This window comes from Mustela erminea, chromosome 14 (assembly GCF_009829155.1).
Source record: "Mustela erminea isolate mMusErm1 chromosome 14, mMusErm1.Pri, whole genome shotgun sequence".
NCBI classification, from domain to species: Eukaryota; Metazoa; Chordata; class Mammalia; order Carnivora; family Mustelidae; genus Mustela; species Mustela erminea.
Window position 1 is genome coordinate 85262085 of NC_045627.1, and position 26415 is coordinate 85288499.

Below are 26415 nucleotides of genomic sequence, written 5' to 3' on the forward strand. Positions count from 1 at the left end.
AGAACGTCCGGACACCATTTCAACGGAAGGAAGGACAGCAACGACTATCCTGGGAAGCAGAACGCGTGTGCCCATCTCTCAGTAGAAAGACAGAAGCTGAAGGGGTGGCTCAGTGGGTTAAAGCCTCTGCCTTAAAGCCTCTGCTCAGGTCATGATCCCAGGGCCCTGGGATCGAGCCCCGCATCAGGGTCTCTGCTCAGCAGGGAGCCTGCTTCCTCCCCTCTCTCTGCCTGCTGCTCTGCCTGCTTGAGATCTCTTGTCAAATAAATAAATAAAAAAGGAAGACGGAAGCTTTAGACCATCAGGGCGCCCCAGGCCCAACATGGAGCCCAGTAACCAACCCTGGAACCAAACCAAGCCCTCCGGAGCAGCGTCCTCCCAACGGTCCCAGCCAGTGCACCCCTGAAGACATAGCCACTTTGAAAAGTGAAAGCAAAGGCTTGCACACTGCTCCTGACTTGATTTCCTAACTAGATCATAAATACGATGACAGCTGTATTACGAAAATTAGCTTTGTTTGCCACTCGTGATGGGGCAGAAAGTCGGCTCCTCTTTTAGGGCATGTTTTTGGGGTGAGCGTGGGGGGCGGGAGGTGTGTGCTGGAACCCCAGGCTGGGATGCGGGTCTGGGCATAAAGCCACAGGACAAAACTCGACCAGGAAAAGCCGACAACTCCCTGTGCAAGGTCTGCTCCGGCAGGTGCTCAGTGACAACCACTTCCTTCCTTCCTTCTTTTCTACAATAAACCTCCAATAACAGCAAAAAATCCCACAGAATCAGAATCTCGGGTAATCCCCAACCAACCCCAACGCTGACACCCCTCACTCCATCACACTGTGTTTTATGTCCCTTCCCCTGCACTGGGTTCAGAATATTCTCGAATTCCTTCCTCTCACCTTTGAGATGCCCTCGTCACTTCCATTCACCAGGGTCCAGCTCAAATAACCTACCTCCAGGAACCTTCTTTAATTCCTTCTTTGTCACTTTGTCCCTAAGTCCAAAGAAATCGATACCTATTAAGAGGAGAACACCACCAAAATAATCCAGGGAGTACATCAATTGCTAGAGACAGCCCATGGTCTCTCACTTAAGGTGATAGAGCCCTATCCTTCCTGACATGTCCTTTTCTCCGTCACATGCTTGTTCCTTCGACACAGTGAACACACCAGTGTGACAGCACAGGGCACAGGACGCGATGCGGACAGTCAGTCCTTCAGGCCCTCAAGGCACATACCGGGTGATGGGAAAAAATGACAGGTGTACATGGTCACCAGTGGGACCCTACCCATGACTACTCTGGCCTCTGAACCCATGCCCATGCTGAAGCACAGACACCATCTCCGAGGGTCCTGCAAGTGTCCATGCACAGCAGGCACTGAGCTAAGTGGGCCCCGCCCACCAATGTTGCCTGGCAACAGCCCAGACTGGCACAGCCTGCGGTGCATGGCGTCAGCACACAGGCCCCGGTGGCCGTCAGGAGATGGGCTGCCAAGACCTTCTACAGGAGATGAAAAGATCGACTCCCCACCCTGCTTCACCCACTCCAGGGTGCATGGGAAGGGCCCTCTTGGTATACACACCTTTCCAACCAGGACCTGGGAAACGAGACCAGTCCCTTCCAACGAGGGAGTCACATGGCAAGGGTACAGAGAGGAATGGAGATCCCTGTGACCAGGCGCACGTGCTAGCCCGAACCTGCCCCCCTCCTCCCACGACCTCATAGCCCAGCTGGCGGTGCTGAGACAAATTCTTGCCTGAACCCAGCTGGGCACCTGAGGGCTCCCTGGAGACAGAGACATGCCAGGGACCCTGAGCTTGGTTAGAGCAAGAGCCCCACTAACATCAGGATGTTCATAAAAATCACAGTTTTGGTGGCCCGAGTAGAAATCAGTCAGAAGCAGGGGCCTCATTTCAGTGTATCCCTCGTAAGTTCTGAAAAAGGAGTCACGGTGCAAAGAGCTGGCAGCCAAGTGTATCCTGGGGTTCTGGTTTCACCGTCCCCCCAAATACCTGTCATTAGGTTGAGCTGTGTTGGGACCTACCCAGGCCCAGGGACATCCTCCACATTTGCATGGGGGGCACAGTGTGCAGGTCTCCGATGGCTCTGCTGCCCTTGGATCTATCTACTCTGATGAAGGAGACTAAGCCTGATTCCTGTGAGGTGCTGACTGAGCCCGAAAGGCTCACTTTCCTCCAAAGTGCCATGACCAGATGAAATGCCTCAAAGCAAAGCAGTCTGGGAGACCAGCTAGCTGGCTCTCGGGCACTTGGGAGGTTTGAGCCCAAACCCGGACCGAGACAGGGTGCAGCCAGCCTGAGGGAGGGCAAGATCCACTGTGCTGGGGAGAGCGCAGAAGGAGCAGCCGTTGGCTAAACACACCAGACCCCGACACCCCAGGTGGAAGCGGGCGGCCCTGACACGCTGCTCGTGTAAACAGGGGGAGTGAAAACAAATCCGCCAGCTGCAGCGAGGGCCCACTCGGTGGCATCGACAAGTGCAAAGAGAAGCTGAAGTTTGCATTTTACCCATGAGCGGCGAGAGAAGCAAACACTGAACCTTGAACCTGACTCTCATGTGCAGAACCTGGGGGCCTGCCTGAAGGTGGGCAATTCTAGGAACCCCATCCCTAGCTGACAGACCGCCGGCACCCCAGGGGAGGAGCGAGGACCAGATAGGGGAAAAGGTGGATTTCTATCCCTTGCAAGTAACTTCCACTAAGCTTCCACCTGACCACACCCCCTTCCTTTACCAGTCCTTTACATGGGGCTCATTGTGGCAATATATTCATTTATGCTTGGAGTTTAAAGTCATGTCTAGTTGACTATTGTATATTTACATAGCTAATGTAATTATCGCTAATCACATAATTACTGGAAATGTGCATAATTGCCTAAGCCAAACATATAATTATAATGTATAGCAACATTATGAATCCCCCTTTTAAAATCCACATTTTGGGGCTATTTAAGGATATTTATTAGAAACGATTGTGGACTACCTAGAGATGGCAAGCGTCAACACGGTTTCTGTACAAAGTGCTGTTAAGTGCTTTCAAGACCAAAACAGGTAAAACGAAATTGCGTACGAATAAAAGACAAAGTGATTCTGACCTGGACTGTCCACTCCTCTCGGGTATACCTACGGGGAAATACTGGCCAGTCTTGCTCTGTGGGCTCTGGTGGCTGTGAGCTGTGCCATGAAGGCCCTGATGAGGGAAGACCCCCCCCCCAGTCGACCCAATGCCTCCCTGGACCACATCAGCCATCTGGCAAACGTGGAGGCTTGGAGACCTCTTTCCTTCAAGAACACTCTGGAACCATGAATAAACTTTCTTGGGGGAACGCTGCACGGAGATGGACTCTCACGGTGACAGGCTCATCCCACTGAGAAGAGCTTTTAACTCGAGGAAGATCTTTTAGCCTCATCCCTGTGACATTTTCTGACTCCTCTTGTCCTCCTTGGTGATAAAATTGACACAGAAAGATTCCCAGATTTTATAACTACTCAGGTGTTCAACAGGTATCTCTGGGTTCTCTTTTCCCCACGTCCATTTAAGCAGCCCATCTTCTCACCTCTTTTTACCTCTGTGCTCGTGATAACATCCTAGAGGCAAGACCTGTTGGCTAGGGAGAGTCCCGTCCTGAGTTACGTTATAAAGCGGATGCCCATCACAGCTCAACTGATACCATCACCAAGACCATTTTCCACATGTGTAAGACATTTCAACAAAATAAAGTAAAATGAAGTATCTACCTTTTCCAAATCACATTCTCCATAGCCACAGGAAAGGACGGTGTTTAATGATGTTATACCATAAGCCACAACGAGCTGTTCGGACAAGAAGTCATCAGCAAAGCCATTCTGGTATACCACCCTTCTACAAACCCAGCAAATGCTTTCCAAAAAAGCTTTTTGGGCAACTTGTGTGGCACGGAGTGACAGAAAGCCCTCCAGCGGACCGACAGGTGTCTGGGGCAGGTCATACCAGCTCGGCCGTGATGCAGCAACAGAGCAAAACTTGGACGGTGTAATTCGCAAATGCAATGTATCACTTCTGCCACAAACTTAACAGCATGGGAAACCAAGACCTAAATTATACACCCAAAAGGGGGGATGGCAGCCTGGCCCTGACCAGTGCCCATTATCACACCCTGCTCCACCATGCTTACACAACAGCACTCCAGGACTGTTTGATATCAGGCATCCGAAAGAGCAGAGAACAAATGATAAACATCAGAAGAGAGTGGTCACTTTAAAAAGAAAAGTTAAAATCTGGCTTTTAAGTCAGCTCGAAAGACCATTATTCCAGCTGATTTGGATGGCATCCCAAAGACTGGCTGGTGAGAAGCTAAGCTTTACTCTGCACTGTGCTTAGATCACGACAGAAACATCCTGCGGTGGGACTGGGGGCTGACAGGTGCAGCCCGAGTCAGATCCTGCCCTCTACCCCATCTTCCCTTGACTTTGAGTCGGAGCCACACAGGGGAGAGTGGCTAGGAGTGGCCACAGGGGAGTGGGGTTCAGGAGGAGACCCGGAGGTTTCCAGGAGGAAGAGGCTGGGCCTTGGAAGGCAGGTAAGAATCCTGGAAGCAGCATCTGTGCAGGGATGATGCCCAGATTTCTCCAGACTGGCTCAGCTAGAGCAGAAGAGTTCGGGGCTGGGGGCGGGGGGGCAGGGGCTATGAGGAGAGGGACCCAGGAGGGCCTGTATGGTGTGGGATCCCACAGCCGGCGTATGTGCCCTGGGGTCTTAAGGTAGCTGGAAGGACAGAATTCTGGAGATTTGTTTCCCGAGACCAAGAGCCGAGATGATAAAGTTCCTAGGAGCCCAGAGTGGCTACAACAAAGCAAGGCAGCTTTCATGCTTTTAATCATAAAAATAAAAAACAATGAGCTATAGGAAGTCCTAGGGGGCGGGGGGAAGGGAGCACCGGCAGAGGGAAGGAGACAACAGTTTGCGGGGCTAGATGGACTTTCTAGAAGAATACTGAAAAGCAGTTAGTTCAGGTTTATAGAACAGATCCTGGGGATAGTCCAAAGCTAGGGGTGCAGACACATGAGGCCTTCAGGAGGGAGAAAGAACCGAATCCACAGCACTTATTGGAGTTTTAAAAGCCAGATAAGGAACAGCACACTGCCTGGGCTCCTGCGCACACACACCGGCTGCTCTGTGTCTCACTGGTCTCAGCTGGGAAAGGAGCGCCGCCGGTCCCGGCCCCCAAAGAAGATGCTGAGTCGGTGTCTCCATGTGAGGGTCACCAACAAAGCATCTTCCAACAGCTGACACGCAACGGAACAGCAAGCCAATGTCTGGGATCGGGGATTACGAGGAACACAGAGAACTCCCAAGTCTGTCTTGATGGCGCCTACCAAGAAATTTTAAAAAATTGCGGCTGCAACCAGCTCAGGGCTGCTGTTCACGGATGAAGCAGATTCTGACATTTCGGTTATAAAAAGTGGGTGGGAGGTTGGCGGCCCATGCTTGGGAGGGTGGGGTCTGAAGAGCTGTCAGTCGTCTTGCCCTTGCTGACAGCCCTAATGATACAGAGGGGGAATGGCCACCGGCTCTCCAATCCCATTCTCATCCCTGATGGTGTACATCTAGGTAAATCCTGGGATCCTGGGGAAGAGGGGTCAGAATCAGCACCACAGGCATTCCGCCATGAGCCTCGGAGAGTTGATTCACTAAGTTTTCCAAACAGAGGCCCCAGTCACCTAAAACGAAGCACCTCTCCACTGGAGGTCAAAGGTAAATTTAAATTTAAGAAATCCCCACACGATCAGGAGAACCCAGAGGGTGGGATGTGACCAACCAGCTGGTCCAAGCTCTTCAAGGAGTGTCCATGCTTCTGAAACTCAAAAAGGCCAAGGAAAAAGGTTCAGACGAAGGGGACCAAGGAGACATGACAACTAACCGGTCCCCTTGCTGAGTTTCTGCACAAACCAAGCAGCTGGAAACAGGTGCGTGGGACAGTGAGGACAGGCGGTCTGGATTAGAGATGCTGCAGCGAGGTTCAGTCCCCAGGGTAGGGGAGTTTATGGCGCTGTGTTTACATCAGGAGAGGTCTTAAAAGGAGACACATGCCACAGGTCATCCTTCAGAGGGAATGGCTGTATCTACAACTTCCTTTTCAATGGTTCTGGAAAGCCTGCCCATCATTCACACTCACACACACACACACACACACACACACACACACAATCGCTGTCTGTACATCTACAGGAAAGTAAGTGACAGCAGATGTTCTCAACTAGTGAATGTTGTTGAAGGGAGTCTCCGTGTCCGTTGTAGTCCATCGATCTTTCTGCAGGTTTCAAAGTTCTGTTCTGTTTATCAAAACCTTTCAATCCCAGACCCCTGACATGGCAGGGGAACCCAGGGCTGTAGGGGGCCAGTGACCCCAGACCTCTTGCCACACACACAGTCACACAGTACAACACATCTTTGATGTCTCCACCTCGTGAGGCTGGGCAAACAGTTCCATGTGGCCAGCTGGGGGGCCGAGCAGACTGTGAGCGCATGGGAGTGGGGTGGGGGAGCTCCCCTCCATGGCCCCCATCACAGACCCGCTGCCAAGTCACCGATCACCAGGCCGGGCTGACCCAGTGGGCAGTGTGGCCGTGGCCGCCTGGAGCGCTCAACCCCACGCCCGGGGCCGCGTGCTCTGGCTTTCTTACTGCTCCCTAATTAGAAGGGGATGGTGTTTAATCAACATCTCAGAGGTTCGTCCCCAGGTTTCCATTAGATTTTAATTATGTTTATTTTTCCTTTCATGAATAAAACACTTCCAGACATTTTCAAAGATACTAGGGATGTGAACACATAATGAGGGGCAACACTGGGCTCTTCAGGAGTATCTTGGAATTCATCACTGTAAATATCTTAATCGGAAACAGATAAAAGTCCGGAAACCTCAGAAAGTGAAAAAAGATGGCCCTCTCACACGGTGTCCTCCATCTGCAGGGTGACCCGGGTGTGCGCAAGAAACAGGCCGAGGGCCACTCCCTCCCCGGCCATCCTCCTGCGCCCACCCCTCCCCCGGGAACCGGGCACCCCTGCGCGCAGGTCAGGGCTGCTGACCATGCGGCCCAGGACCCAGGCGCGGGGTGCTCGGGCCGGGGCTTTCTGGCTGTAATGGATTTTGGTCCGAACCGCAAACCAGGTCCCCGCGGGTCAGCAGGGGGCGGGGCTACGCACCTCGGGTGACAAACCGCCAATCACGCTGGCTCTTACCTTCACAAATTCTGTCCAATCGCTGTCGCTTGACTTTGTGCTTATCCACAAGGGCCATTCTTTATCGAACTTTGCAACTCTCTGATTCAAAAGGCAAAGCGGTCCTCTAAGAACTTAGGGGAACGCGCAGGAGTCTGCGGGCATTACACCACTATGAACCCTGAAACAAGGAGAAAAGAATCCTTACTCTCTGGACACCCTGGGGCAAGGACAACAGGTCATTCGGGACTGTACTGCCACTTCCTACATGGGCACCTGCCAGCAGCGCTCACTCTCCTCCAACACCGGAGAAGGAGGCTGTTTGTCCGCGGTCCCGGGCTCCCACCCTCCGTCTGGGACAGGAAGGGAGCACATGCCCAAGACAATTGTCACTTGTTTCTGCAAGCAGTAGACAGCATCTAGAACTCTTGCTTTTCGCTTCAGGGCTGTCCACACCAACTGCGACAACCTGAATTGTTCGTCATTTGTTCTCCAAGGCCAGACACCAGCTCAGGGGCCCGCCGGGCCTGTCCTATGCTGAGCCCCGAGAGGCAGAGGCAGACGCCAGACCACGCTGGACCATCAGGGGAGCAGGTTCCAGGCCCACTGGCACTGAGATACAGACACCCAGCTGGGGCGACAGGACAAGTGCCCGCCAGGCCTTCCATCAAGCAGTTTACAAAACTGCCCCCAGCCCAGTCCCTGGGGAGCCACTGCTCAGCACGGGAGCCCCTGACCCCACTGTAAGAGAATGGGGCAGGAAGCCACATACCACCTAACCACTTAAGCCAAGTGTGTCCACTGCCACCTTCCTGGGCCTCCCTGGCATCTCAAGGGAGCCACAGATGGTATTGTGACAGCAGGGTCCAGGCTGCTAGCCTAGACACCGGGGAGCTGCGGCTGGACCCACGCCTGTCCCAGCGCACCTGCAGGCAGAAACGAGGCTGAGGAGGGGTGGCTCGTGTTTGGGTCGAGGGCTGCGGGACTCTCCAGAGGGAAAGCCACAGGCCACCTGAGGAATGTGGAGCTGGGCTGCTGCCCAGCTCGTCTGTGGAGGGAGGGAGGTGGGGGCAGGGAGTTGGAAGGCTCTGACCCTCACTTCCTGCTCACGGAACATACCAACTGAGGCCACAAATCACCGTCTGTACCCACAATGTCCGAGCTTTTTGACTCATGGCTGTGGTCTTATTTTAACAACATGTACATGCACAGAGAAAGTTGTCCTTAGTCAACCAGCAAATGAGAGGGGGGGACAGGAGACGAAAGTGAGGTTCCAGGGCTAATAATGACGATCACGTACCGTCATCAATTATGCAAAACGCTGGGACTTACTTTATCAAAGGTCAGAATACAGGTCTGACTAGGAGAAGGCAGACTTCCTGGTAGTTAATGGCTAATTTCCCAGCAACGAGACGCACCCCAAAGATTTATGGCAATAATTACACGATTTTTTTTTTTAAGAGCTAGGGAAAAAGCACAATTTCCAATCACATAAATAATTAATGCAACATACGACACCCTCTCCAAACCCGGGGAGTTCCCCAAAGCCGCACTGGCCACACCAGACTAGGGAGGAACTGATGGTTGTCCGAAAGCAAGCAGGTCAACACCTGGGAGGTCCCTGGTGCAGATGTGATGGACACATTCTAGAAAATTCTGGTTTTGCTTTTGCTGAACTTTAGGAAAGGCAACAACACAAAGGAGCCAAGGGGGTGCCTAACTCGAGCAAACTGAGGCCAAGAGTCCCAGACAGAGGGGCATGGCAGGGCCTCTCCCCGAATGTGAGCGCTGGTGTTCCTGAGACACCGACGGGGCAGCCCCGGGCCCCGGCGATTTCCATCTGCTTGGGTCCCAAGTTCTGATGGTCAAGCGGCAGTGTGGCCCCTCTCCGCCACGTCGGCGTAAAGTCAGAGCCTCGTGTTAGCCGAGGGGTGAGAGAATTAATTAGTTAATATTTGTGAAGTGCCTTAGAGATGAAAAATGACAGCATTATCATCCCAGGCAAGCTGGCTTTCACACCCTCCTCCTCCAATTCCCCAAGTGAGGCCTAATCATTCTTTTTGCTTTCCTTTGAATTTTAATTTGTATAATTAGATGGCGTCCTGAAAAATTGATAAGTAGAATCTCGATTATGCAATCAAAGGAAAGATCAGGCATCGGCTTACACAAATAGTCTGCATCCTATTATTTTAAAAAAAAAAAGAAAAATGGCCATGGAGTCCCACTGGGTATTTTTGGGGGCTGGGTGTGTGTGTGGGGGGTGGCTCTATGCTGTCCCTTTGTGGCTGGCCCCTCTGGCTGTGGCACCCACCCACGCAGACAGTGAATTCAGACTCACAAGGCCACCAGGCAGAGTCCGATCAGGACCCTGTGGCAGTGGCCGCCAATTTGTGGGCCTCGTCCCTTTCCCCCAGTTCTCTCTTCTGAAGCAAGAAGGTAGGAAATGTGACATTTTCCTCCCTGGGTCTCCCGGGGAACAAGTATTTATGAGGACTTAATTAGCATAACCCTCTTCCCCATGACAGGGACAGGCCCTTCTCAGAGGGAAACCACGAGCTGCCGTCTCTCGCTGGTGTCCACGGCCAGCACCCCGCAGCCTCCACGCCGGCCCCGGGCTCCCGGACAGCTCCTGCTGCGAAAGCCACCCTCTGCCTTCACTCACAGATCAGGCCCTTTTCTGGCCCCGAACTGATCATTGCTGTCATCAGCTGACCCTACGATCCGTGTTTAACAACAAATCGAGTACACTTAGAAGAGGAGAAGGGGTGGCGGAGGTGTCCCACTGTCCCTCTTTGGCTCAAGCCGTACAACTCTGACCCATGATCGTGGTGTTGTCGCGAGGGAGTTGTAAATTCTACAATCCACCTGCATGATGACCAAGGGGAAGCAGGCTCCATGGTTGTAGAAAATAGGGATGTTTTACGTTCCTTGCCCACGGGAGCCACCTGCAGACCCCGTTCCCTCTAGCTGAGGCTGGGCGGGGAGACCTCAGTGGAACTCAAAAAGGGTCAGAAGGAAAGTCAGGTCTTTTCAGAAGGAGGATCCTCAATGCCAAATCTTACAGAAAAACCAGCACTGTCTTCTCCCCCAAAACGGAGATCCTAAAACCGCAGAGCAAACCACCCCAGAAGGCCCTACCTGACCTTCTATGAGCGTGAGCTGAGAGGGCTGATCCCGGGCTGAACGGTTTGGGGTCAGGGAATCTGGCTCACTGCAGAAGGAGAAAGATGCCTGCGTGGGAAAGATACTTAAGATTCCTGTCTCCACCAGAAAGCAGCCGCAAGGGTGGGGTATTTGCTCCACGTGGGTTTCCAAGAGAAACTTGAGACTGAAGCAGGGCGGCAAACAGGAAGGACGCTTCATCTTACGGACTGCTCGCTTGCATTATCAAACACAAAACAAACACCCCAAAGGGAGTACAGGAGAAATGGGTTGTTCCCCTCATCCAACGACTGAGGGGGTTTAAAATCTGGGGGACTGATTTTACTAAATATGACCATGAAAAGCCCACCTGCCTGGACTAAAACTCCACAAGGCACAGAAACCCCGAGTCCTTGCTCATTTACATTAATAAAATCCCAAATTTTAAAAATGCCCTCAGTTTCTTTATTCTAATTCCCTGTCTTCGTAAACACTGGGCAGATGATAAGAAGTCACACCAAGTAACTGTCTTTCCAAAGGAAAAGTCTTCTGAAACCATGGCAATCACCTTCAATTCTTTTTAAGGAAATCTATGTAAACACCACGTTCATAAAGAGAGATCAAGTTGTGTGACGTGCCGACAAACTAACAGAATCACAATTAAGCAGGTGCTGCTAAATTCTGAGTAAACCCTCTGAGTCCTCAATCTATCGCACTGTTATACCCACAAGTGGGCTAGTTCCCATTTGAGAGGCTGAAACGATCCAGTGCAAGGAGAGAAGGCCCCCAGGGTCCCCCAGCAGCATGGGCACAACGACGACTCCCTCCCTTCCAAGCTGGGATCCTAAGGGGACGAGGGCACCCCTCCTCAGGTCCCTTCACCCCACCCTACAAGGCTCTAGTAAGGACCACAGGCCTGTTCACCAACCTGTGAGTGACCCAGCAGGGCGGCAGGCCAGGCACCTGCCGGGTCACACAAGGTCAGCATACTCAGTGCCTTGACACTGTGGGCCCACCAAGGCCAACTGTCCAGGACACTCTGACTCTGCTGAGACTCAGCAGAGTCGCTGGTCTTCAGGCTACCCCCAAAAGGACCTGTTTCAGCATTTTCAGAAGCCGAAGTGGAACAACAGATTCCTTTCTTGGGGAGACAGCTGGGTAGAAGTCTCTGAACAGGGCCTGTGGGGGTTTTTTGTGTTTTTTTTTTAGAAATATGCGACAGGGTCAGGATTACTGGGAAAAACACTGGCTTAGGCTTCAGGAAGTGGCTGACATCACGGCACAATGAACAACAAAATTATTAAAACTGCATTTTAAGGAAGAAAAGGATGCTTTGGGGCAAGATCAGTTGTGGGAAATAAGCTCACCGAAGTCAGTTTTGTAAATGTTTCAAAGCTACTACTGTTCCTTATTTCTTCAGGAACTTCTGGGCGTATTTAGGGTTTTTTTTTGAAAGGGGAAACCCCCATGGTTTGGACAAGTGGCCTAGCATAAGGTGCAGAGGTGACTCCCAGTCCTGATTTCAGACAGAGGTAATAAGCAGCAGGCCCCTTCCATAAGTGAAGCCTCACTCTGGCTCCTGGACCAGACCCGTACACCATTTCGTAAGGCTCCTCACCTTTCCCCAGGAGCTCCCGGTAGCCCATGCCCTCCATCGATTCCATGGGCCCCACGCTCTGATAATCAAAGTGCATGGCCAGTGTCAAGTGCCTTTAGCACAGACCCACTGCACTCCTCCAGCACCCAGGGGCCAGGTGAGCTTCCAAAGTCAGATGCGTTTGGATTTTAAGAGGCCAGAGTTCTTACACTGTATTGTGGTAGAGCCCAAGATCAATCATTAAAACTCCTGCACCAGGACAGAAGAATGTGCTCACCCTACTGGACGAACTACAGGACCCAGCCACCACCCTCAGCAGTGCAGGCCAGGTCAAAGCTCTGCTGCCAAAATGGGTTACCAAAGAATCAAAGGTTCCAGAACTTTCTACAGTTTGGATGTGAGGCTAAGAATTGTGGGCCTGGAATTTAAGGCTTTCCTTCCAGTCCCCCTGCAAAATACTCACTGGGGCTCTGAGGGAAGGAGAGAGGTGAAGAGTGGACAGCCTGTAAGGTCACCAACCCAGAAAGCAAGACTTCTAGCACGAGGAAGCCCAGCGCTGAGACCAGCTCCTGGGCCAACAGCGCCAAGTGAGCCCTCCTGCGCCGTCTACGATTCTTAGTACATGACATTCCTTTCCCGGCGTTAAATGCAGAAATTCAAGAATTCTCAGTATTTTCACTTGCTAGCAACCATCACCAAGAACAGAGGACATGAACAGCACCGCTTCGTGATTCTCCCGACTGGTTGTTTTGTGTCATAATGAAAACGGAGTGCTGGTTTTCCCGTGCTGCAGGAAACGAGGCTCTTCCCTGCTCAGGATTTCCACACATTTCCAAGGCACTTCACTTACAAGTATGCAGCAAAAATTAATATTCATTTTTATAATGAAATGGTCTTTAAGAAACAAAACCAAACAACAAAAAAGATAAAGGGTAATAAACAGATTTTCATTTAATGAAAGAAATGTAAAATACCCCCTTTTTTCCATGGTGTTGAGACCAAGGAATCATGGGAACAGATGGATGTTTCCTTCCCCAGTTTTCTGACCCTTCCCTCCTCCGGCATGACAGTCCCGACCTGGAGAGGAGAAGTCTGCCTGGACAGAGTGAAGGGAGGAGCAGCCTCAAGTTCCATCGTGACCAGGTTAACTCCTCTTTCGTTACCTACCAAGAGTACGAAATTACTGTAGATCTGAGTGAACGGACGTGAACACCGTACAGAGGAAACCTCGGGACATCGGAAAGTTCTCCTGAAAGGCCCCTGCAGGGCTTGTGAGCAATGGGAGGCTTTTGGGGTGGCTATTCCAGGGCCCCAAAGGTCACCTGAAGGTGATGTCTGCACCTGCTGTGGTCCAGGGCAGAGTAAAAGCACCGAGAATGAACAGCCACTGAGAGCCGGGACCTGGAGGGCATGCAAGGCAGGAGCCACCAGGGGACGCTGTGCTGAACTTAGAAACAGTCAACAGAGGGTGCCAGGCTGGCTCAGGGGGAGTAGCGCGTGACTCCTGATCCTGGGGTTGGGGGTTCGAGCCCCACACTGTGAGAGATTACTTAAAACATAAATTAAAAAAATTTTTTTTAAATTTTTTTTATTTGAGAGAGAGCAAGCATGAGTAGGTGGAGAGGAAGTAGTAGGCTCCCCGCCAAGCAGGTCCCTGGGATCATGGCCTGAGCCCAAGGCAGATGCTGAACCGACTGAGCTACCCAGATGCCCCAATAAACCGACTTTAAAATAGTCTATGGGATGCAGGGTGGGATGGGGGAGGAACGGGAGGAGAAGAAAGATTTAACACTTTTAAGGCAGTTTGGATCATTTGCTTATTCTAACATGAACTGCACCTGTATTTCAATGCCTAATAAGGACAATTTTATAGGAATTAGTTTGTTCGCAAACAAATTGCCAAGATCTTTAAAAAAAAAAAAATATTAACGTTAGATTTTGAAGACCTCTGCCTCCTAATTTCTTGCCAGTGGGAGGCCCCGAATTGTCAGCTGCCCTCCTGGAGTGTCTGCCTTCCTCAGGGAACACCACTGTCTTGCTACCTCTCTGAAGAGCCTTGTCTCTCGACAGTGAGCAGTCTGGAATCCCTGTGTGAGGGGATGCTCTCTGCAGGCTTGGCTCTTATGCAAAGCTCCTGGGAAACCACCGGTGTGGGGCGGACCTTCTCTCAGGCTAAGCGTTCCCAGGAGCAGGCCCTTTGGCCGGCAGAGGGCACTGCATGCCCGGCGTGGCCTTCCCAGGCCCCAGAGCCCAACCCGACTCTGGGACTCACCTTGTTCATTTCAACCCCAACTTGGACTCTACCAAGAACCTGGAGAAAATGAAACCAGATGCTTCCAGAAGGAAAGGCCCGAGCTGCTTTCAGGGTGACGCACTGCATCTTCCCTCAACCTCCGATGCAAAACGAACACTTTTAAAACCACGGATATGTTTAGATTCAGGACCATGACCAGCTGCGGGAAAGGGAACCCAGGCACCCCCCGCCCCCCGGCATCTTTGGCCTGGGCTGGTGGCCGAGATTTGCCCCTTTGGGGCTGAGTGAGCCGATGAGGTGGGTCACGGAGCAGAGGCTCCCCTGATCCAGGAAGGGCACGGCCCCCCCTCAAGGACGGGTTTTCCATGATGCCCATGCTCCTTGTTTAAGGACACATCAATGAGGAATGAGCCACAGTGATGAAAAATAAAAGAAACGTGGCAGGGATGCCGTTTCTGGGGAGGGAAGGTGAGGTGGAAACGGAGCAAAGGTGCCCCCCCACGAGGCTCTGCGCGCCCCACGCCTGGTCAGCTGGTAACTGCGCAATTCTCCATGACCCCCAGCCTCAGTGTGTTGTGAACCACAGACGGCCTCAGAATACGCCAGCTTTTTGGGAGACATGAACCGAGAGAGGGAGGTGAAAAAAGTGAATGTTTCCAACCACATCTGGGAGTGAATTCTGACCAGCAGGCGGGGGCCTGGAGGCAGGGCCTTCTCCCTGAACCCCTTCCGTGAGCACAGCAGAGAGCGCGCGGACCTCCCCAGTCTTCTCTGACCACCAGGTTCTAAGAAGCCAACACAGGGATGCAGTAAACCAGCTCCCTTCTCCACACTTGCGGGCACCTGGGTGGTGCAGGTTGTGGGAGGGAGAGAGACAGAGCGAGCGAGCGAGCGAGCGTGCCTGGCTTCATCCACAGACACTGAAGTAGGGGTAAGGCACTTGCCTCCTCTGATCCACAGCTCCCCAAGACCAGCCTCCTTTCCTAGCACCATTTCAAAGCCAGCGTTGGCACGCAACAGGACACCACTGGGCAGCACAGCGGCCTCTTGGCCCCGACTCGGCAGGCCAGGTCTTTGAAGAACCCCACACCGAGATGCCACAGCGTCCCACCTGACCCCCAACTCAGCCTTCTCTGGGGAGCGTCCCACGAGTCCCCTCATCTTTGCTCTCTGCATTGGACACAATGGTCCTGTACTGCCCCCTTTGGGGAGATGACCCAGCATGGCATGTGGGCCACCAGACAACCCAGGAGAAACAGAAGGAGGCTGCCAGGCATGGCTCACCAGGTCCAAGGCTGCCAGGAGAGCGGAATGGAGTTGGTCTACTGGAGATGAAGTTAGCCATCCAAACGATGGCTGGCTGGGTCCCCTTGTTCGCTTCCAAGAAGCTGGTGTCTGGAAAGGTGATCTCTAAGGAACAGCTCGAGGAGTTTACTCTGAACCGGCCCACCTGCCTGACGGAGCAGGGAGCTCCAGCCTGCCCAGTCTGGTGCCGAATGGGTTACAGTAGCCAGTCGAGGACCAAACCAGAGACACTCCTGAGCAACCCTGCAACCCAGCCCAGCCCAGCCCAGCCTGGGGAGAAAGTGCTCAGCGCCCGGGAAGGAGGGGCCGGTGCTTCAGGGCACAAGCCAGGGCAGAGTGTTTTGAGGGCCTGGGGAGTGGCCCATCCTTTATTCTAATGAGGAGTAGCTTACACGGAAGACAGAAGTCAGGAAAGTTGACTCAGAGCTCAGGGACAGAGTTGTGGGTTTGTTTTCTGACAATGAATCTTTACAAACAACCCAAGCCCATCGCCACATTTCCCTACGAGAAAACCCACTGGCTATTGTCGTGGGGGCATCTGTGGGCTCACAGGGTGCCCCATCTCAGGCGGCAGGTTCCGGAAATCAGACATCCCTACCTCCAGAAGGTCTTCTGACTGAAATGCTTTCTGCCTGGACTGAGTCACAAAAAGGAAAATCTTCATCTTCGATGTCGCTATTTAACAAAATGAAATAAAACCCCGGGCCACTGTTCATTTTGTCTGACACGGTTTCAATGTGGAGGTTAGGGGTGGGGAGGGGGACTGGAAGCCCAGCGGGGTGGGGAAGGTCTGTATCCATGATGGCAACCAAAGGAGGGCAGCTGGCTGTCAGTCAGATGGGGGAGGACACTCACGTCACACAGATTCATCTTTGCTGATCAAATTCAAGAAGGGGAGCCTCTAGAGAGCGCCTTCCGCTTTTCTGTAATGGAGTATTCCTGGAGTACTTTCCCGGTGTTGAAACAGGGAACCTCCAGTTCTGTTCTCCGAGTGTTTGGTGGGTAAGCAATACAATTCTTACATTTATTATAGCCCAGAACGTTTCTAATGATGGCTGTAGAGAGGTTGCTTGAACAAGGGAAGCAGGTGGCAACATTCCCTATGAGAACGTTCCAGAGGTGTGAACCCTTGTCCTAATAAACTGGGTTCTTCACACACTGGGCTACCACGGGACAGGTCACGTGCATACAGTCACCTGTTTGGACAATTACAGCTCGCCCTTGGGCTACTGCCCAGAGATATTAATTTTACAAGAAACCCTATCAAAGAACTCCTGACAAGGTGATCACCATTGAGAACTCTGTTCTGAGCTGATTTTGGGGGGCGCTGCAGGCTCTGGAACCCCAGCCAGCCGAAGAACAGGCAGAGGAAGCGAGGCTTGGAGAAGGTGGGATATCAGGACATGATGTTCTGTCCCCGGACCAACAAAATGTGCAAATGGCACAAGATGTCATTCTAAGGGAAGGCAGCTTCTCAAATGCCCTTCCTTGCTGCCCAAACTGCGTATCTGTGGTCTCACTGTTGGTATCAGAACACCCCAAAGCTTAACACACATTTTCAGCTAAGTGCCCTCGGTCACACGCAGGGTAAGTGCCGTGGTATATGGATTGAGTTATGCACCGTCCCTCACAAAAATGACATTCAAGTCAGATGTTCCAGCACCTCAGAATGTGGCTTTACTTGGGGGATACAGTCTTTACAGAGATAATCTAGTTACACTAAGGTCATTGGGGTGGACCCTCGTCCAATAGGGCCAGAGTCCCTCTAAGTCCCTCTGAGTCCATCTAAGAACGGGAAATTCGGACACGGGGACTGCATATGATGACACAGGGGGGACAGGACCATCTACAAGCAAGACAAAAGGCCTGGAAGAGGCCCTTCCTTCCCAGCCTGCATTAGAAACCAACCCTGCTGACGTCTTGCGCTCAGATGTTCAGGCTCCAGAGCCACGTGACCACACACCCGGCGGCTGGCACTTGGCTACAGTGGCCAGAGCAGACTGATCCACGCCTACTGAGGATACTGGGGATGGTTGGCCCAAGACATCCCATCGGACCTTGCACCAGTGATGCTCAGGAAGCACAGGACCACCTTGGTGGGGGGCCCGTCAAGAATCCTGGCTTTGTTCACAACACCCACACCAAGTCAACCCAAGTCCAGGCGTGTGCCCCCACAGCTGCGATGCCGGGCAAGCAGAATGGACTGGGCTGGGCTGGTGAGGGTGGGCTGCCAGCCCACCCACCCCTCCTCTGATACCTTTAATACCCTAGCCCATGCCTCCTGAAAGAGACCTCTGTTTTCAGGGAGCAACACAAAGAGAAAAATGCCCTAACCTTCCCTTTAAACTGTGTTCTGCTCCCCAAGCTGAGAATGCACAGTTTCCAACACACTGCGGTCACGGATACGGGAGTCCAACAGAAGAGATTAAAAAAAAAAAAAAACCAACGACACTCTTGTAGAGCACCAGCACCAGATCTGTGCTACCCACAGGACAGCGAATGCTCAGAGAAAGCCGCCAGGAGGCTGTCACTCCTCAGCTGCCCACGCCGACACGAGGACTGTGATCTACCTGCTTCTGTGAGCTCCGGGGTACACGACACCCTCCTCGCGTGGGCAAGGCCCACAGGCCTGGAGAACAGAGAGCCGGCGGCAGTGTTCCCTTACCCCAGATGGCTAATGCTCAAGTACGCTTCTGGGCTGCATTCCGTGTGCACAGAGTTCATGGAGGGACCCAGGGTTTCCACTCTGAGTCATGCTCACCTATAAATCTGGGGACACTAGACAAGATCTACCAGGGGCTCGGCCCCACACTGAGAAAGCAGCCTTCGAGGCCACCCTCGGCACGGCGCGTCCCTGGACAAACAGGCGCTCCTGCTTTCCTGGGCTCAGAACTGGTCCCCTGCAGCCCTCGCTACTGCTGAGCTCTCCCAGCCCGAGGAGAGCACAGGTACAGGAAAGGCAGGTTGCACGGAGCGCCAGAGCGCACACCCGGCCACTCCCGCACCATGAACGACAGATGGTAGCTCGGAGATGATCAGCGAGCCTCACCCAGAGCCCAAAGGGCAGAAAAAGGCAGGGAGTGGGGCCGTGGTGTAGAAGTGTGCGCGTGCACGTGCACGTGTGCATTCATACACACACACTCACACACTTGTGTGGGCCTTGATATTTTCTTGGAACCATGGCATTTCTGGAATATTCTGAGACTTGAGAAGTTACCAAATCCAAACTGCTGCCTTCACAGATGAAGAACAAGAGACCCAAGGACGCTGGGTCACTCCCAGCCCTTATAGACCTTGTTTCTGCTCAGCCCCCAGGGTCCCCAAGAAACTCCCCGCCCAGCAGCTGTGCAGGTGCAAGAGTCTGGAAGCCCAGGAGCCAGCCTGGGCCACACAAGCCAGGCTGAAAATGTGTGTGACAGCTACATGCCATTGAGCTAAACCCACCGTCCCTAAAACACAACTAATACCTGCCCCTGCCCCCGGCCAATCTGGAGCTATCCAGACCCCAGAGGGAGGGCCCACATGCAGTCTGCCGAAATATCCGCAGAAACAAAGACTGCCCGTTTGTAAACTCAGTAGGAAAACAGCGTCCAGGTACCAGCACACCCGGCCTTTGGAGCAAGGAGCTTGCACTGTCCAGCCCGGAGTGCCTGGGAGGTTTGGCACTTCAGCACGGGCCAACACTCGCAGGGTGCTTCATGTGCGACAGGCGCTGTGCTAGGTGCTTTCGGGCATGACGTCACCCAACACACATACGAGCAGCCCGTGGCAAGTTCCACTCTGCCTAGGTCGAGAAATAATTCTGCAGTCTACACTGCAAACATACCCAGCACCACCTCAGTTGTCAAACCTGCTCTGGTTAACCTCAGGCAAGTCCCCACGTCGCAGGTGATCACCGAACCCAGGTGTTCCTCCAGCCCAGACGCTTTCAGAAGAGTGAGCCCAGAGGAAGCCCAGATCAGGGCCTGAGGAGTCAGGGCCTGTGGCTCCAGACTCACCCCCTCCTGTAACTGGCTGGTCTGTTGTTTTTTCAAGATTTATTTATATTAGAGAGCGCATGTGCGAATGCACATGACAGAAGGGGAAGTGGGGACGGGGTGAGACTCTCAAGCAGACTCCCTGCAGGGCGAGGAGCCCGACACAGGTCTCAATCTCAGGACCCTGACTGAGGTCATGACCTAAGCAGAAATCAAGGGTCAGACCCGGGCGCCCCAGTAACTCGCCAGTCTCCTAGCAGTGCTTGCTGTGTTTGAGTTCCAGGAAAAGGCTAGAACACCAACACCGCCTTCCGGCCTCCAGGACAGCTCCTGCGTCTGCTCTTGCATGAGGGTGTCCGCTTCAGAAACTTTCAGGGGTTTAGGACCTCTGACATGGTCCCTCCCACCCCTGCCATGGGCAGTGACTTGTCCAGGTCACACAGCTGCCATGACGTCACCGACCAGGGACCCACCTCGCGGTCACAGCCGTGGGCTCCCAGTGTTTGATGAGCCCCAGTCATGGCACACGTCCACGTGCAACACCTAGAGATCCTGGGAGGTTCTCTCTCACGGGGACATGATGGGTCGTTGTCGCAATCCTGGCTTGTGTGTCTCCATTAGACCTTTTCTTCAAGCCACAACTTCCCTCAGGTCACGGGGCACCAGAGGCTTCAGGCTGAGGGGGACCGCGTGGGCTGCGATCCCCCCGCCGGGTCCAAGAAGCAGAACGGAAAGGGGCACAAAATGCAGGCGGGGTGATCTGATTCTTACACGGGAACTCAGGATGGGGTGAAAGGAATCTGAGAAACCAAACTTGGGAAAATGGCTTCACTAAAATGCAGTGAGGTCAGCAAGCGGAGAGCCCTCGTGACACTTGTAAGAAAACACATCTGTCGGTGTCGAAAGGTCGGCAGGAAGTGAGTGGGATTTACGCCGGCCTGATTGGCCAGGCCAGTGCTCCTAGAAAGAGACACACACATGGCTTGACTTAGCCCAGAGAAACAACAAAAAACCCCTTTCAATTGTCCTCTGACCAGCCTCCACCGCCCTCTAAACCAGAGGCCCGACTCTGAGCTACGAAATCCGTCCAGGACCCTGACTGGCAATTAGTTCTTTGTTCCTTCACTGACCAGCCACCAAGGCTAAACTATTCGGGGGGGAATCATGCTCTTGCTGTGGGTCTGGGTCGCCTCTCCCCACCACAGAATCTCCAGTGCTACTTTCTGGCTGGGAAACAACGCGGGGGCCCTTGAACAGCAAGCGTCTCAATAAATCCATCATTACAAAAACCAAAACAAGAGGTTTCTTTGGAAAAACAGGAAGTGCTGGTACATAACATGGCTTAAAATAGAGCCAAGTTCATTTGTTGACAAAACCTCAGCCTCCTAAGCCTGTTGGCCTGATTTGTCCACGATCCAACTTACCTTTTAATCCCTCTTCGAGGAGCCCATCCTGTTCCCTCGGGCGACAGGCTGGCCTGGTCTTTGTTACGGCTCTGACACAGGTCACAGAGCTGGAGCCCGGCCTGACCAGCCCGCTTCCTGTCCACAAGCCCCGTGGACAGGCTCAGGGGAAGCCGGCGCGGCCACTGCAGGAGTCAGGCCTGGTGCCTTCTGTAAACTGGGGACCCACTTTGGGCTTCTCTTTGGAATCATGTACAACGTGGAGGCCTGGAATTCATGCTGTTTGTTCCTTATGGACAGTTAACAGAGCTTTACAGACATCCTGACTGTTGAGCCGAAACTCTGGGCTATTCCCTGAACTCAACCACCCCTAGGCACTGGGCAAAACTGGGTCCCTGGCTTCATCCTCGTCCGAAAGAATGAGCCTCTTTCTCAAGATCAGGCTGGAAGGAGGCCAGGAATTTACTGTTTCCATTTTTCCCAGAGGTGTCCAACGTTCGAGAATCACAGACACAAGGAAACTTCCAAAGAGGTGACCCAGAAAGTTCATCCCTTTCGGCAGTCAAGCGCTACCCCCGCACTTGAACTTGCATTTGCACACATGACACGTGTCCACAGGAGGCCTCCTGCACACACCATCCCGTTCGCCTGTCCTTGCCCCAAAGACCAGGCCCATCTCCTCCCCAGCTAATTTTTGCCTTTCCTTACTAACCACCGAGCACGAGGATGGACGTGTTAGCACAGCAAAGCATGAATGTGTTTCATAATTACCCCTTGTTAAAACATGAAACCACACAATGCAGACACAGGGAGATTGGACAATCAAGTCAGCCCCGTGCCTACAGACTCTGTGTTTACCAAACTCCATTTCCCCAGGCCTATCGGTCTTCTAGGACCCTAAAAAGGTTTCTTTACCACCAGGGATGGCACAAGGAGGTTTATATAGTCTGGCCCAAACACCTTGTACTTACTCCAGGGGCTTCTCTGGCTGGCCCAGTCGGTGGAGCGTGCGACTCTTGATTTCAGGATCGTGAGTTGGAGCCCCACACTGGATGTAGGATGTAGAGATTAAACATACACAACTCTATGCCATAGTAAGTAATTTCTCTATGCAGTTGCTGACCCAAAGGGGAATTTAAAAAAAAAAAAAAAAATAGAGGTCCACGCGTAAGGAGAAAGTGCTAAGTTGTTTCAGCATTCTGCTGAGTTTTGGGTTGCTGACGGAGGAGAAATATCAGCCATTGTTAGGTGCAGAGTAAGGGGCGTGTGTTCTCATCGAAGAAGTGAAGAATTTGAACTCCTGTTTCGGCTTTGGGGACAACTGTAGTAAAAAAGGGGAAGAAACCTAACACGTAACTTCAAAAGATAGCAGGGTTTGAGGCGCCTGGGTGGCTCAGCCGGTTACGCATCCGACTCTTGATTTCAGGGTTGTGGGATCGGGCTCTGCCGGGTCTGGTCGGGGTTCTCTCTCCCCCACTCTCTGCCCCTCCCTCTAGTTGCTCTCAGAGTAAATAAATTAAAATCTTTTAAAAACAAGTAAGAAAAAAAAAAACCCAACAGGATGGAGACAAAATTTCATCAGCACCCGACACGCGCCACCCTGACCTGCCCCGACAGCATCGCCATTCTGGACCCGGAGCAGGACGGAGCCCGATGCCTGCAGAGAGCATCTCCCATCATTTCTACCACTGCCTTTGGGAGCGACGTTCCGAGGGCTGGAGTGGGCTCTGCCTGCTGCCTGCAGGGACTGCCAGGGGTCAGAGAAGGTGGTGCCAGCCCCAGGCGGGGCTCCCCGGGAGCCGGAGGGTGGGAGAGCCAGGAAAGGGCGCATCTAGGATCCCGTGTGGATCCCGCTTTGCTGCGGGTGAGATGGAGTTCGGGACAGACAGGGGCTTCCCCAGGCCCTCCCCTGATGAACCCCATGGGGGGCCAGCACCCCGTGATTGTCTCCGTCACCCAGAGAGGCACAGAGGTCTCGTCCACATAATCCCCGAGCCGCGATGTGCCGGGCGCCGTGAACCACTTTTCCAAGTCATCCTCCTGCAGAGGGAGCGACTGGAGGGTCTGAACATATGTGGCGGCGCGCAGCCTCTTATTTTTAAGGCATCGTGTGCTATGTTTATACTCCCCCGAAACACTGCCAAGGGAGCCCACGAAGAAAAACAAGTCTGCGGCGGCCCTCGGCAACGCGGGCCTCTGCGTGTATGAAACGGGCTGTCCCCGCACCCCGTCAGCTACCCGGACTCCCGAGGCGGGGGTCATAAACGAAGTCATTGCAAAGGATACCAGCATTTTTGTGTTGTGTTTTTTTTCTTAAAAAGGTCACAAGTGGCTTTTAACTGCAAACGCCACGTTCTTACTCCCCACTACCGTGTACGTGCGTGTGTGTGTGCATGTCACAGCTCACCGGCAACCTTGTTCTTAGAGAGCGAGCAACTCAGAGCTCCGCTGGGGAAGAGCCGGCCTTGCTCACGGCCTGGCACGACAAGTTCCGGAGCCGATCCTGGCTGTGGTGATGTGCAGGGCAGTCCTGGAGGAGGGGGACGGAGTGCATCCGTGGGGGCAGAGCCAGCACGGAGGAGGGCAGGAGGCCAAAAGGAGCGCGCGGACAGATCAAGAAGTTCCTCACAGTCATGAAAAGGCTGATCCCCCCGTGTGAGCCAGGCCCCCTGGAGAGGAGGTCCCCACCCCAACCTCGGACTTGCGAGGGTCATCCTGGGCTGCGGCTTCGTAAGGACACTCCCTCACGGGCAGGGGTGCCAAGGTGAAAGGGGACGGGGAAGGACGTGCAGCCTCCCATCTGTAGAGGCTTTCATCCCTGTTCTAGAAACTTCTGGCCTGTCCAGGAGGTGTGCCCTAGGGGACCTGCAGCCAGCCCCCATTTCCTCCACATTCCCCTTGGCCCTTACAATCCTGAGCTCTCACGGGATTCCCGCGGAGGCGAACAGCCGTGGTATGTATCATTTTATTTTCACTCAAAACATCCTTCCTGGGACCATCCCAAGGAGCTGAGCGGACTATTTTCTAACTAAGGCCCTGGCATTGTCTAGGAATGTTTTCAGGACTAAGCAAATTGCTAAAGCAAACATCTTATTTTTATCTGCTAGGCCAGCCAAGCACTGTAACGACATTTCCCCGACAGGACTTCCAGCGGAACTGCCCCCTCTGGTGGACCCAGCTGCTGCGGCCACGCGGGCCAGGGAGAAGGCTCTCGCTCTGGACACGGGGGTGGGGCACCCACACGGTCCCTGGGGGTGGTTTCTGCTTCAGGAAGGAGGGAAAGTGGGGTGTGGGGGCCTTTCCTTCTCCTCCCCGCTGCCAGCTCCAAGGCACAGGCAAGGTTTGACACCAACCACCAACTGCCTTCAGCTCTGCTGGAAATGACACACCCAGTCCTTACTGGAAGGACCCAGAACTCGGCCACCAGGTGACAGAGCACAGGCCTTGAAGAGCCAAGCAGGGAGGCCCCAAGTTGGGTCAGGGGGGCAGAGAGCCGTGATGGGCCCACCTGGGTCCCTGCACACATCACTGCCAGGCTATCGGCCCCCACTCAGAATGACAAAGCTGAGGCCCAGAGCAGAGCAAAACCCACTCAAGGCGACGGCAGTGGTGTGTGTGGACAGTCACCGGCATCTGGGACGGCACCTCTGCGGGGGCTCATTGCAAGCACAGGACCGAGTACATTTGTAATGCTGTCTGCAAAGGAAAATGCGGGTTGGGGAGGGGGGCCGCTGAGGCCCCGAGTCCACACCCCTCACCTCTAGAGAATTAGAAAGGCCACCCTGGACCGGGGTGGAGAGGGGCACCGGAGTGGCTTATAAAGGTCACAAATTGTTGCACTTTCTTTAGGCATGGTATTTCTACACGGAGTCCTGATCTTTCAGGAATATAAACTGCAGTGTTTACCAAGGCAACGAAATGACGGCTAGGATTCGCTTTAGTACAGCCCGGCGGGACGTGTGGGGGGTGCACACGCAATGAGAGCGGCCGTCGCTGAGTGGCCGAGCTGGCTGACGGCGACGTGGGCGTTCAGGACACAGTTTTCTGTGCTTTTGCAGATTTTGAAGTGTGTGTGTGTGTGTGTGTGTGTGTGTGTTAAGCTCCCCTTCTGTAAAATGGGGACGGTGTCCTCTACTCCGCAGAGCTGCTGCGGGCATCACAGGCAGAGGCCGGCTCCCCATACACGGGGGGCTGCAGCGGGCATCATCCCTGATGGGGAGCACTGGGCCCCCTGCAGCTTCCTGGGGAGGCCCGGAGGGAGGCTGCATGAGCACAGCTGTGCTCAGGTGATGGTTCTGGGGTCCCACACCATGGGCCGGGGCCCCTACAAGGAGGACAGGGGCTCAAAGGTGGCCTCCCACAGCAGCACGGCACCCACCACCGGCCCCGCACAAACCCATGGTGGCTGAAGCAAGAAAAAAACAATGAGCAAGTGGTCACATCCTCCTCCTCCATCCAAAGAGATCTGGAAAGCTAATTACGCAGTTTCTCCGAGCACATCTTCATTTCCGATGTGGAACCAGCATGCTGTGTGGCTCTAGTGGGGACAACATCATACTCAGAAAACTCGGAGAATTTGTTAATCCGGAGGCCACAAGTCTGCACGTTACACATACCCCACGAGGCTCTTCACGTGCCGATGGGGTGCAAACGTCTGCTCCCAGCCTGGTTTTGGCCCGGGAGGAAGCAGCGGGAGAGGACAGGGCTGTGCGAGCCAGCACCCCACCCCCCACATCCCCTGTGGGCCTTCCTCACTCCGCTCTTGCTGCGGCAAAACTACCACACTCCTCTCGACGTGCACAAAACCAGGGTGAAATTCTAGGCCTCTGGCTCCCCGCCAAGAGTTAACAATTAATTGCCACATAAAATTGCTGATTCCCACCAAATGAAGCTCTACGATTTATCAACTCGAGGACGGCGCAAACTCAATAGCGGTTTAAGTCTGTCACCTGAGTTATTGCCGTGTTTGGCATCGGTGACAGCTTTACTGGGAATGGAAGTTCTGCAAATTCATTCACGGAGCACAAACTTCCCGAGTAAACCAAGGCAGCACGCGGACCCACTGCAGGCCCCCAGGTCTGTCACCCCGGTTCTCAAGGCCGGACAGTGTGTGGAGGACAAAGTGTCCCTAACCCTGGCCTGGGGTTGGGCCCTGGGATGTGCACCTGCAGCAGGGTCACACATCCCACTCCTATAGCATCACTGTGCAGTGCTGCCCTCAGACACCCCAAACTTTAGAGCTCGCTGTAATTTAATATCCATCTCTACCTTCCCGTAGGAACCCAGTGATTTAAAATGCATTAAAAAAAAAAAATCACCGTCGACTGCTTTTTTATTTCCATCCAGAGCCATGAATTTATCAACAACTTGCATGGTCCAGCAATTAGATGGAGCCCAACTCTGTGAAAGCCACACATTATCGACCAAGGGCAGGCACTGCCACACGTTCAAGGGCAGAAGACACCTTGTGCGAGCGGAAGACTTTGCCTGGGATGCTCACCGCTCAGTTGGCTGCTTTGGTTTT

The 26415-nt window shown here is 53.4% G+C and overlaps 1 protein-coding gene across 4 annotated transcripts in view; it reads right to left on the minus strand.

The window, feature by feature from the left end:
- The window catches only part of CTBP2 (C-terminal binding protein 2), a 155534-nt gene that overhangs the window by 40427 nt on the left and 88692 nt on the right, over positions 1 to 26415 (minus strand). For all 4 annotated transcript variants that reach the window (XM_032312449.1, XM_032312453.1, XM_032312450.1 and 1 more), the window contains one exon: positions 7236 to 7395. In XM_032312449.1, the coding sequence (XP_032168340.1) occupies positions 7236 to 7293 (58 nt within the window). In that variant the 5' untranslated portion in view covers positions 7294 to 7395. The remainder of the gene's footprint in view (positions 1 to 7235; positions 7396 to 26415) is intronic.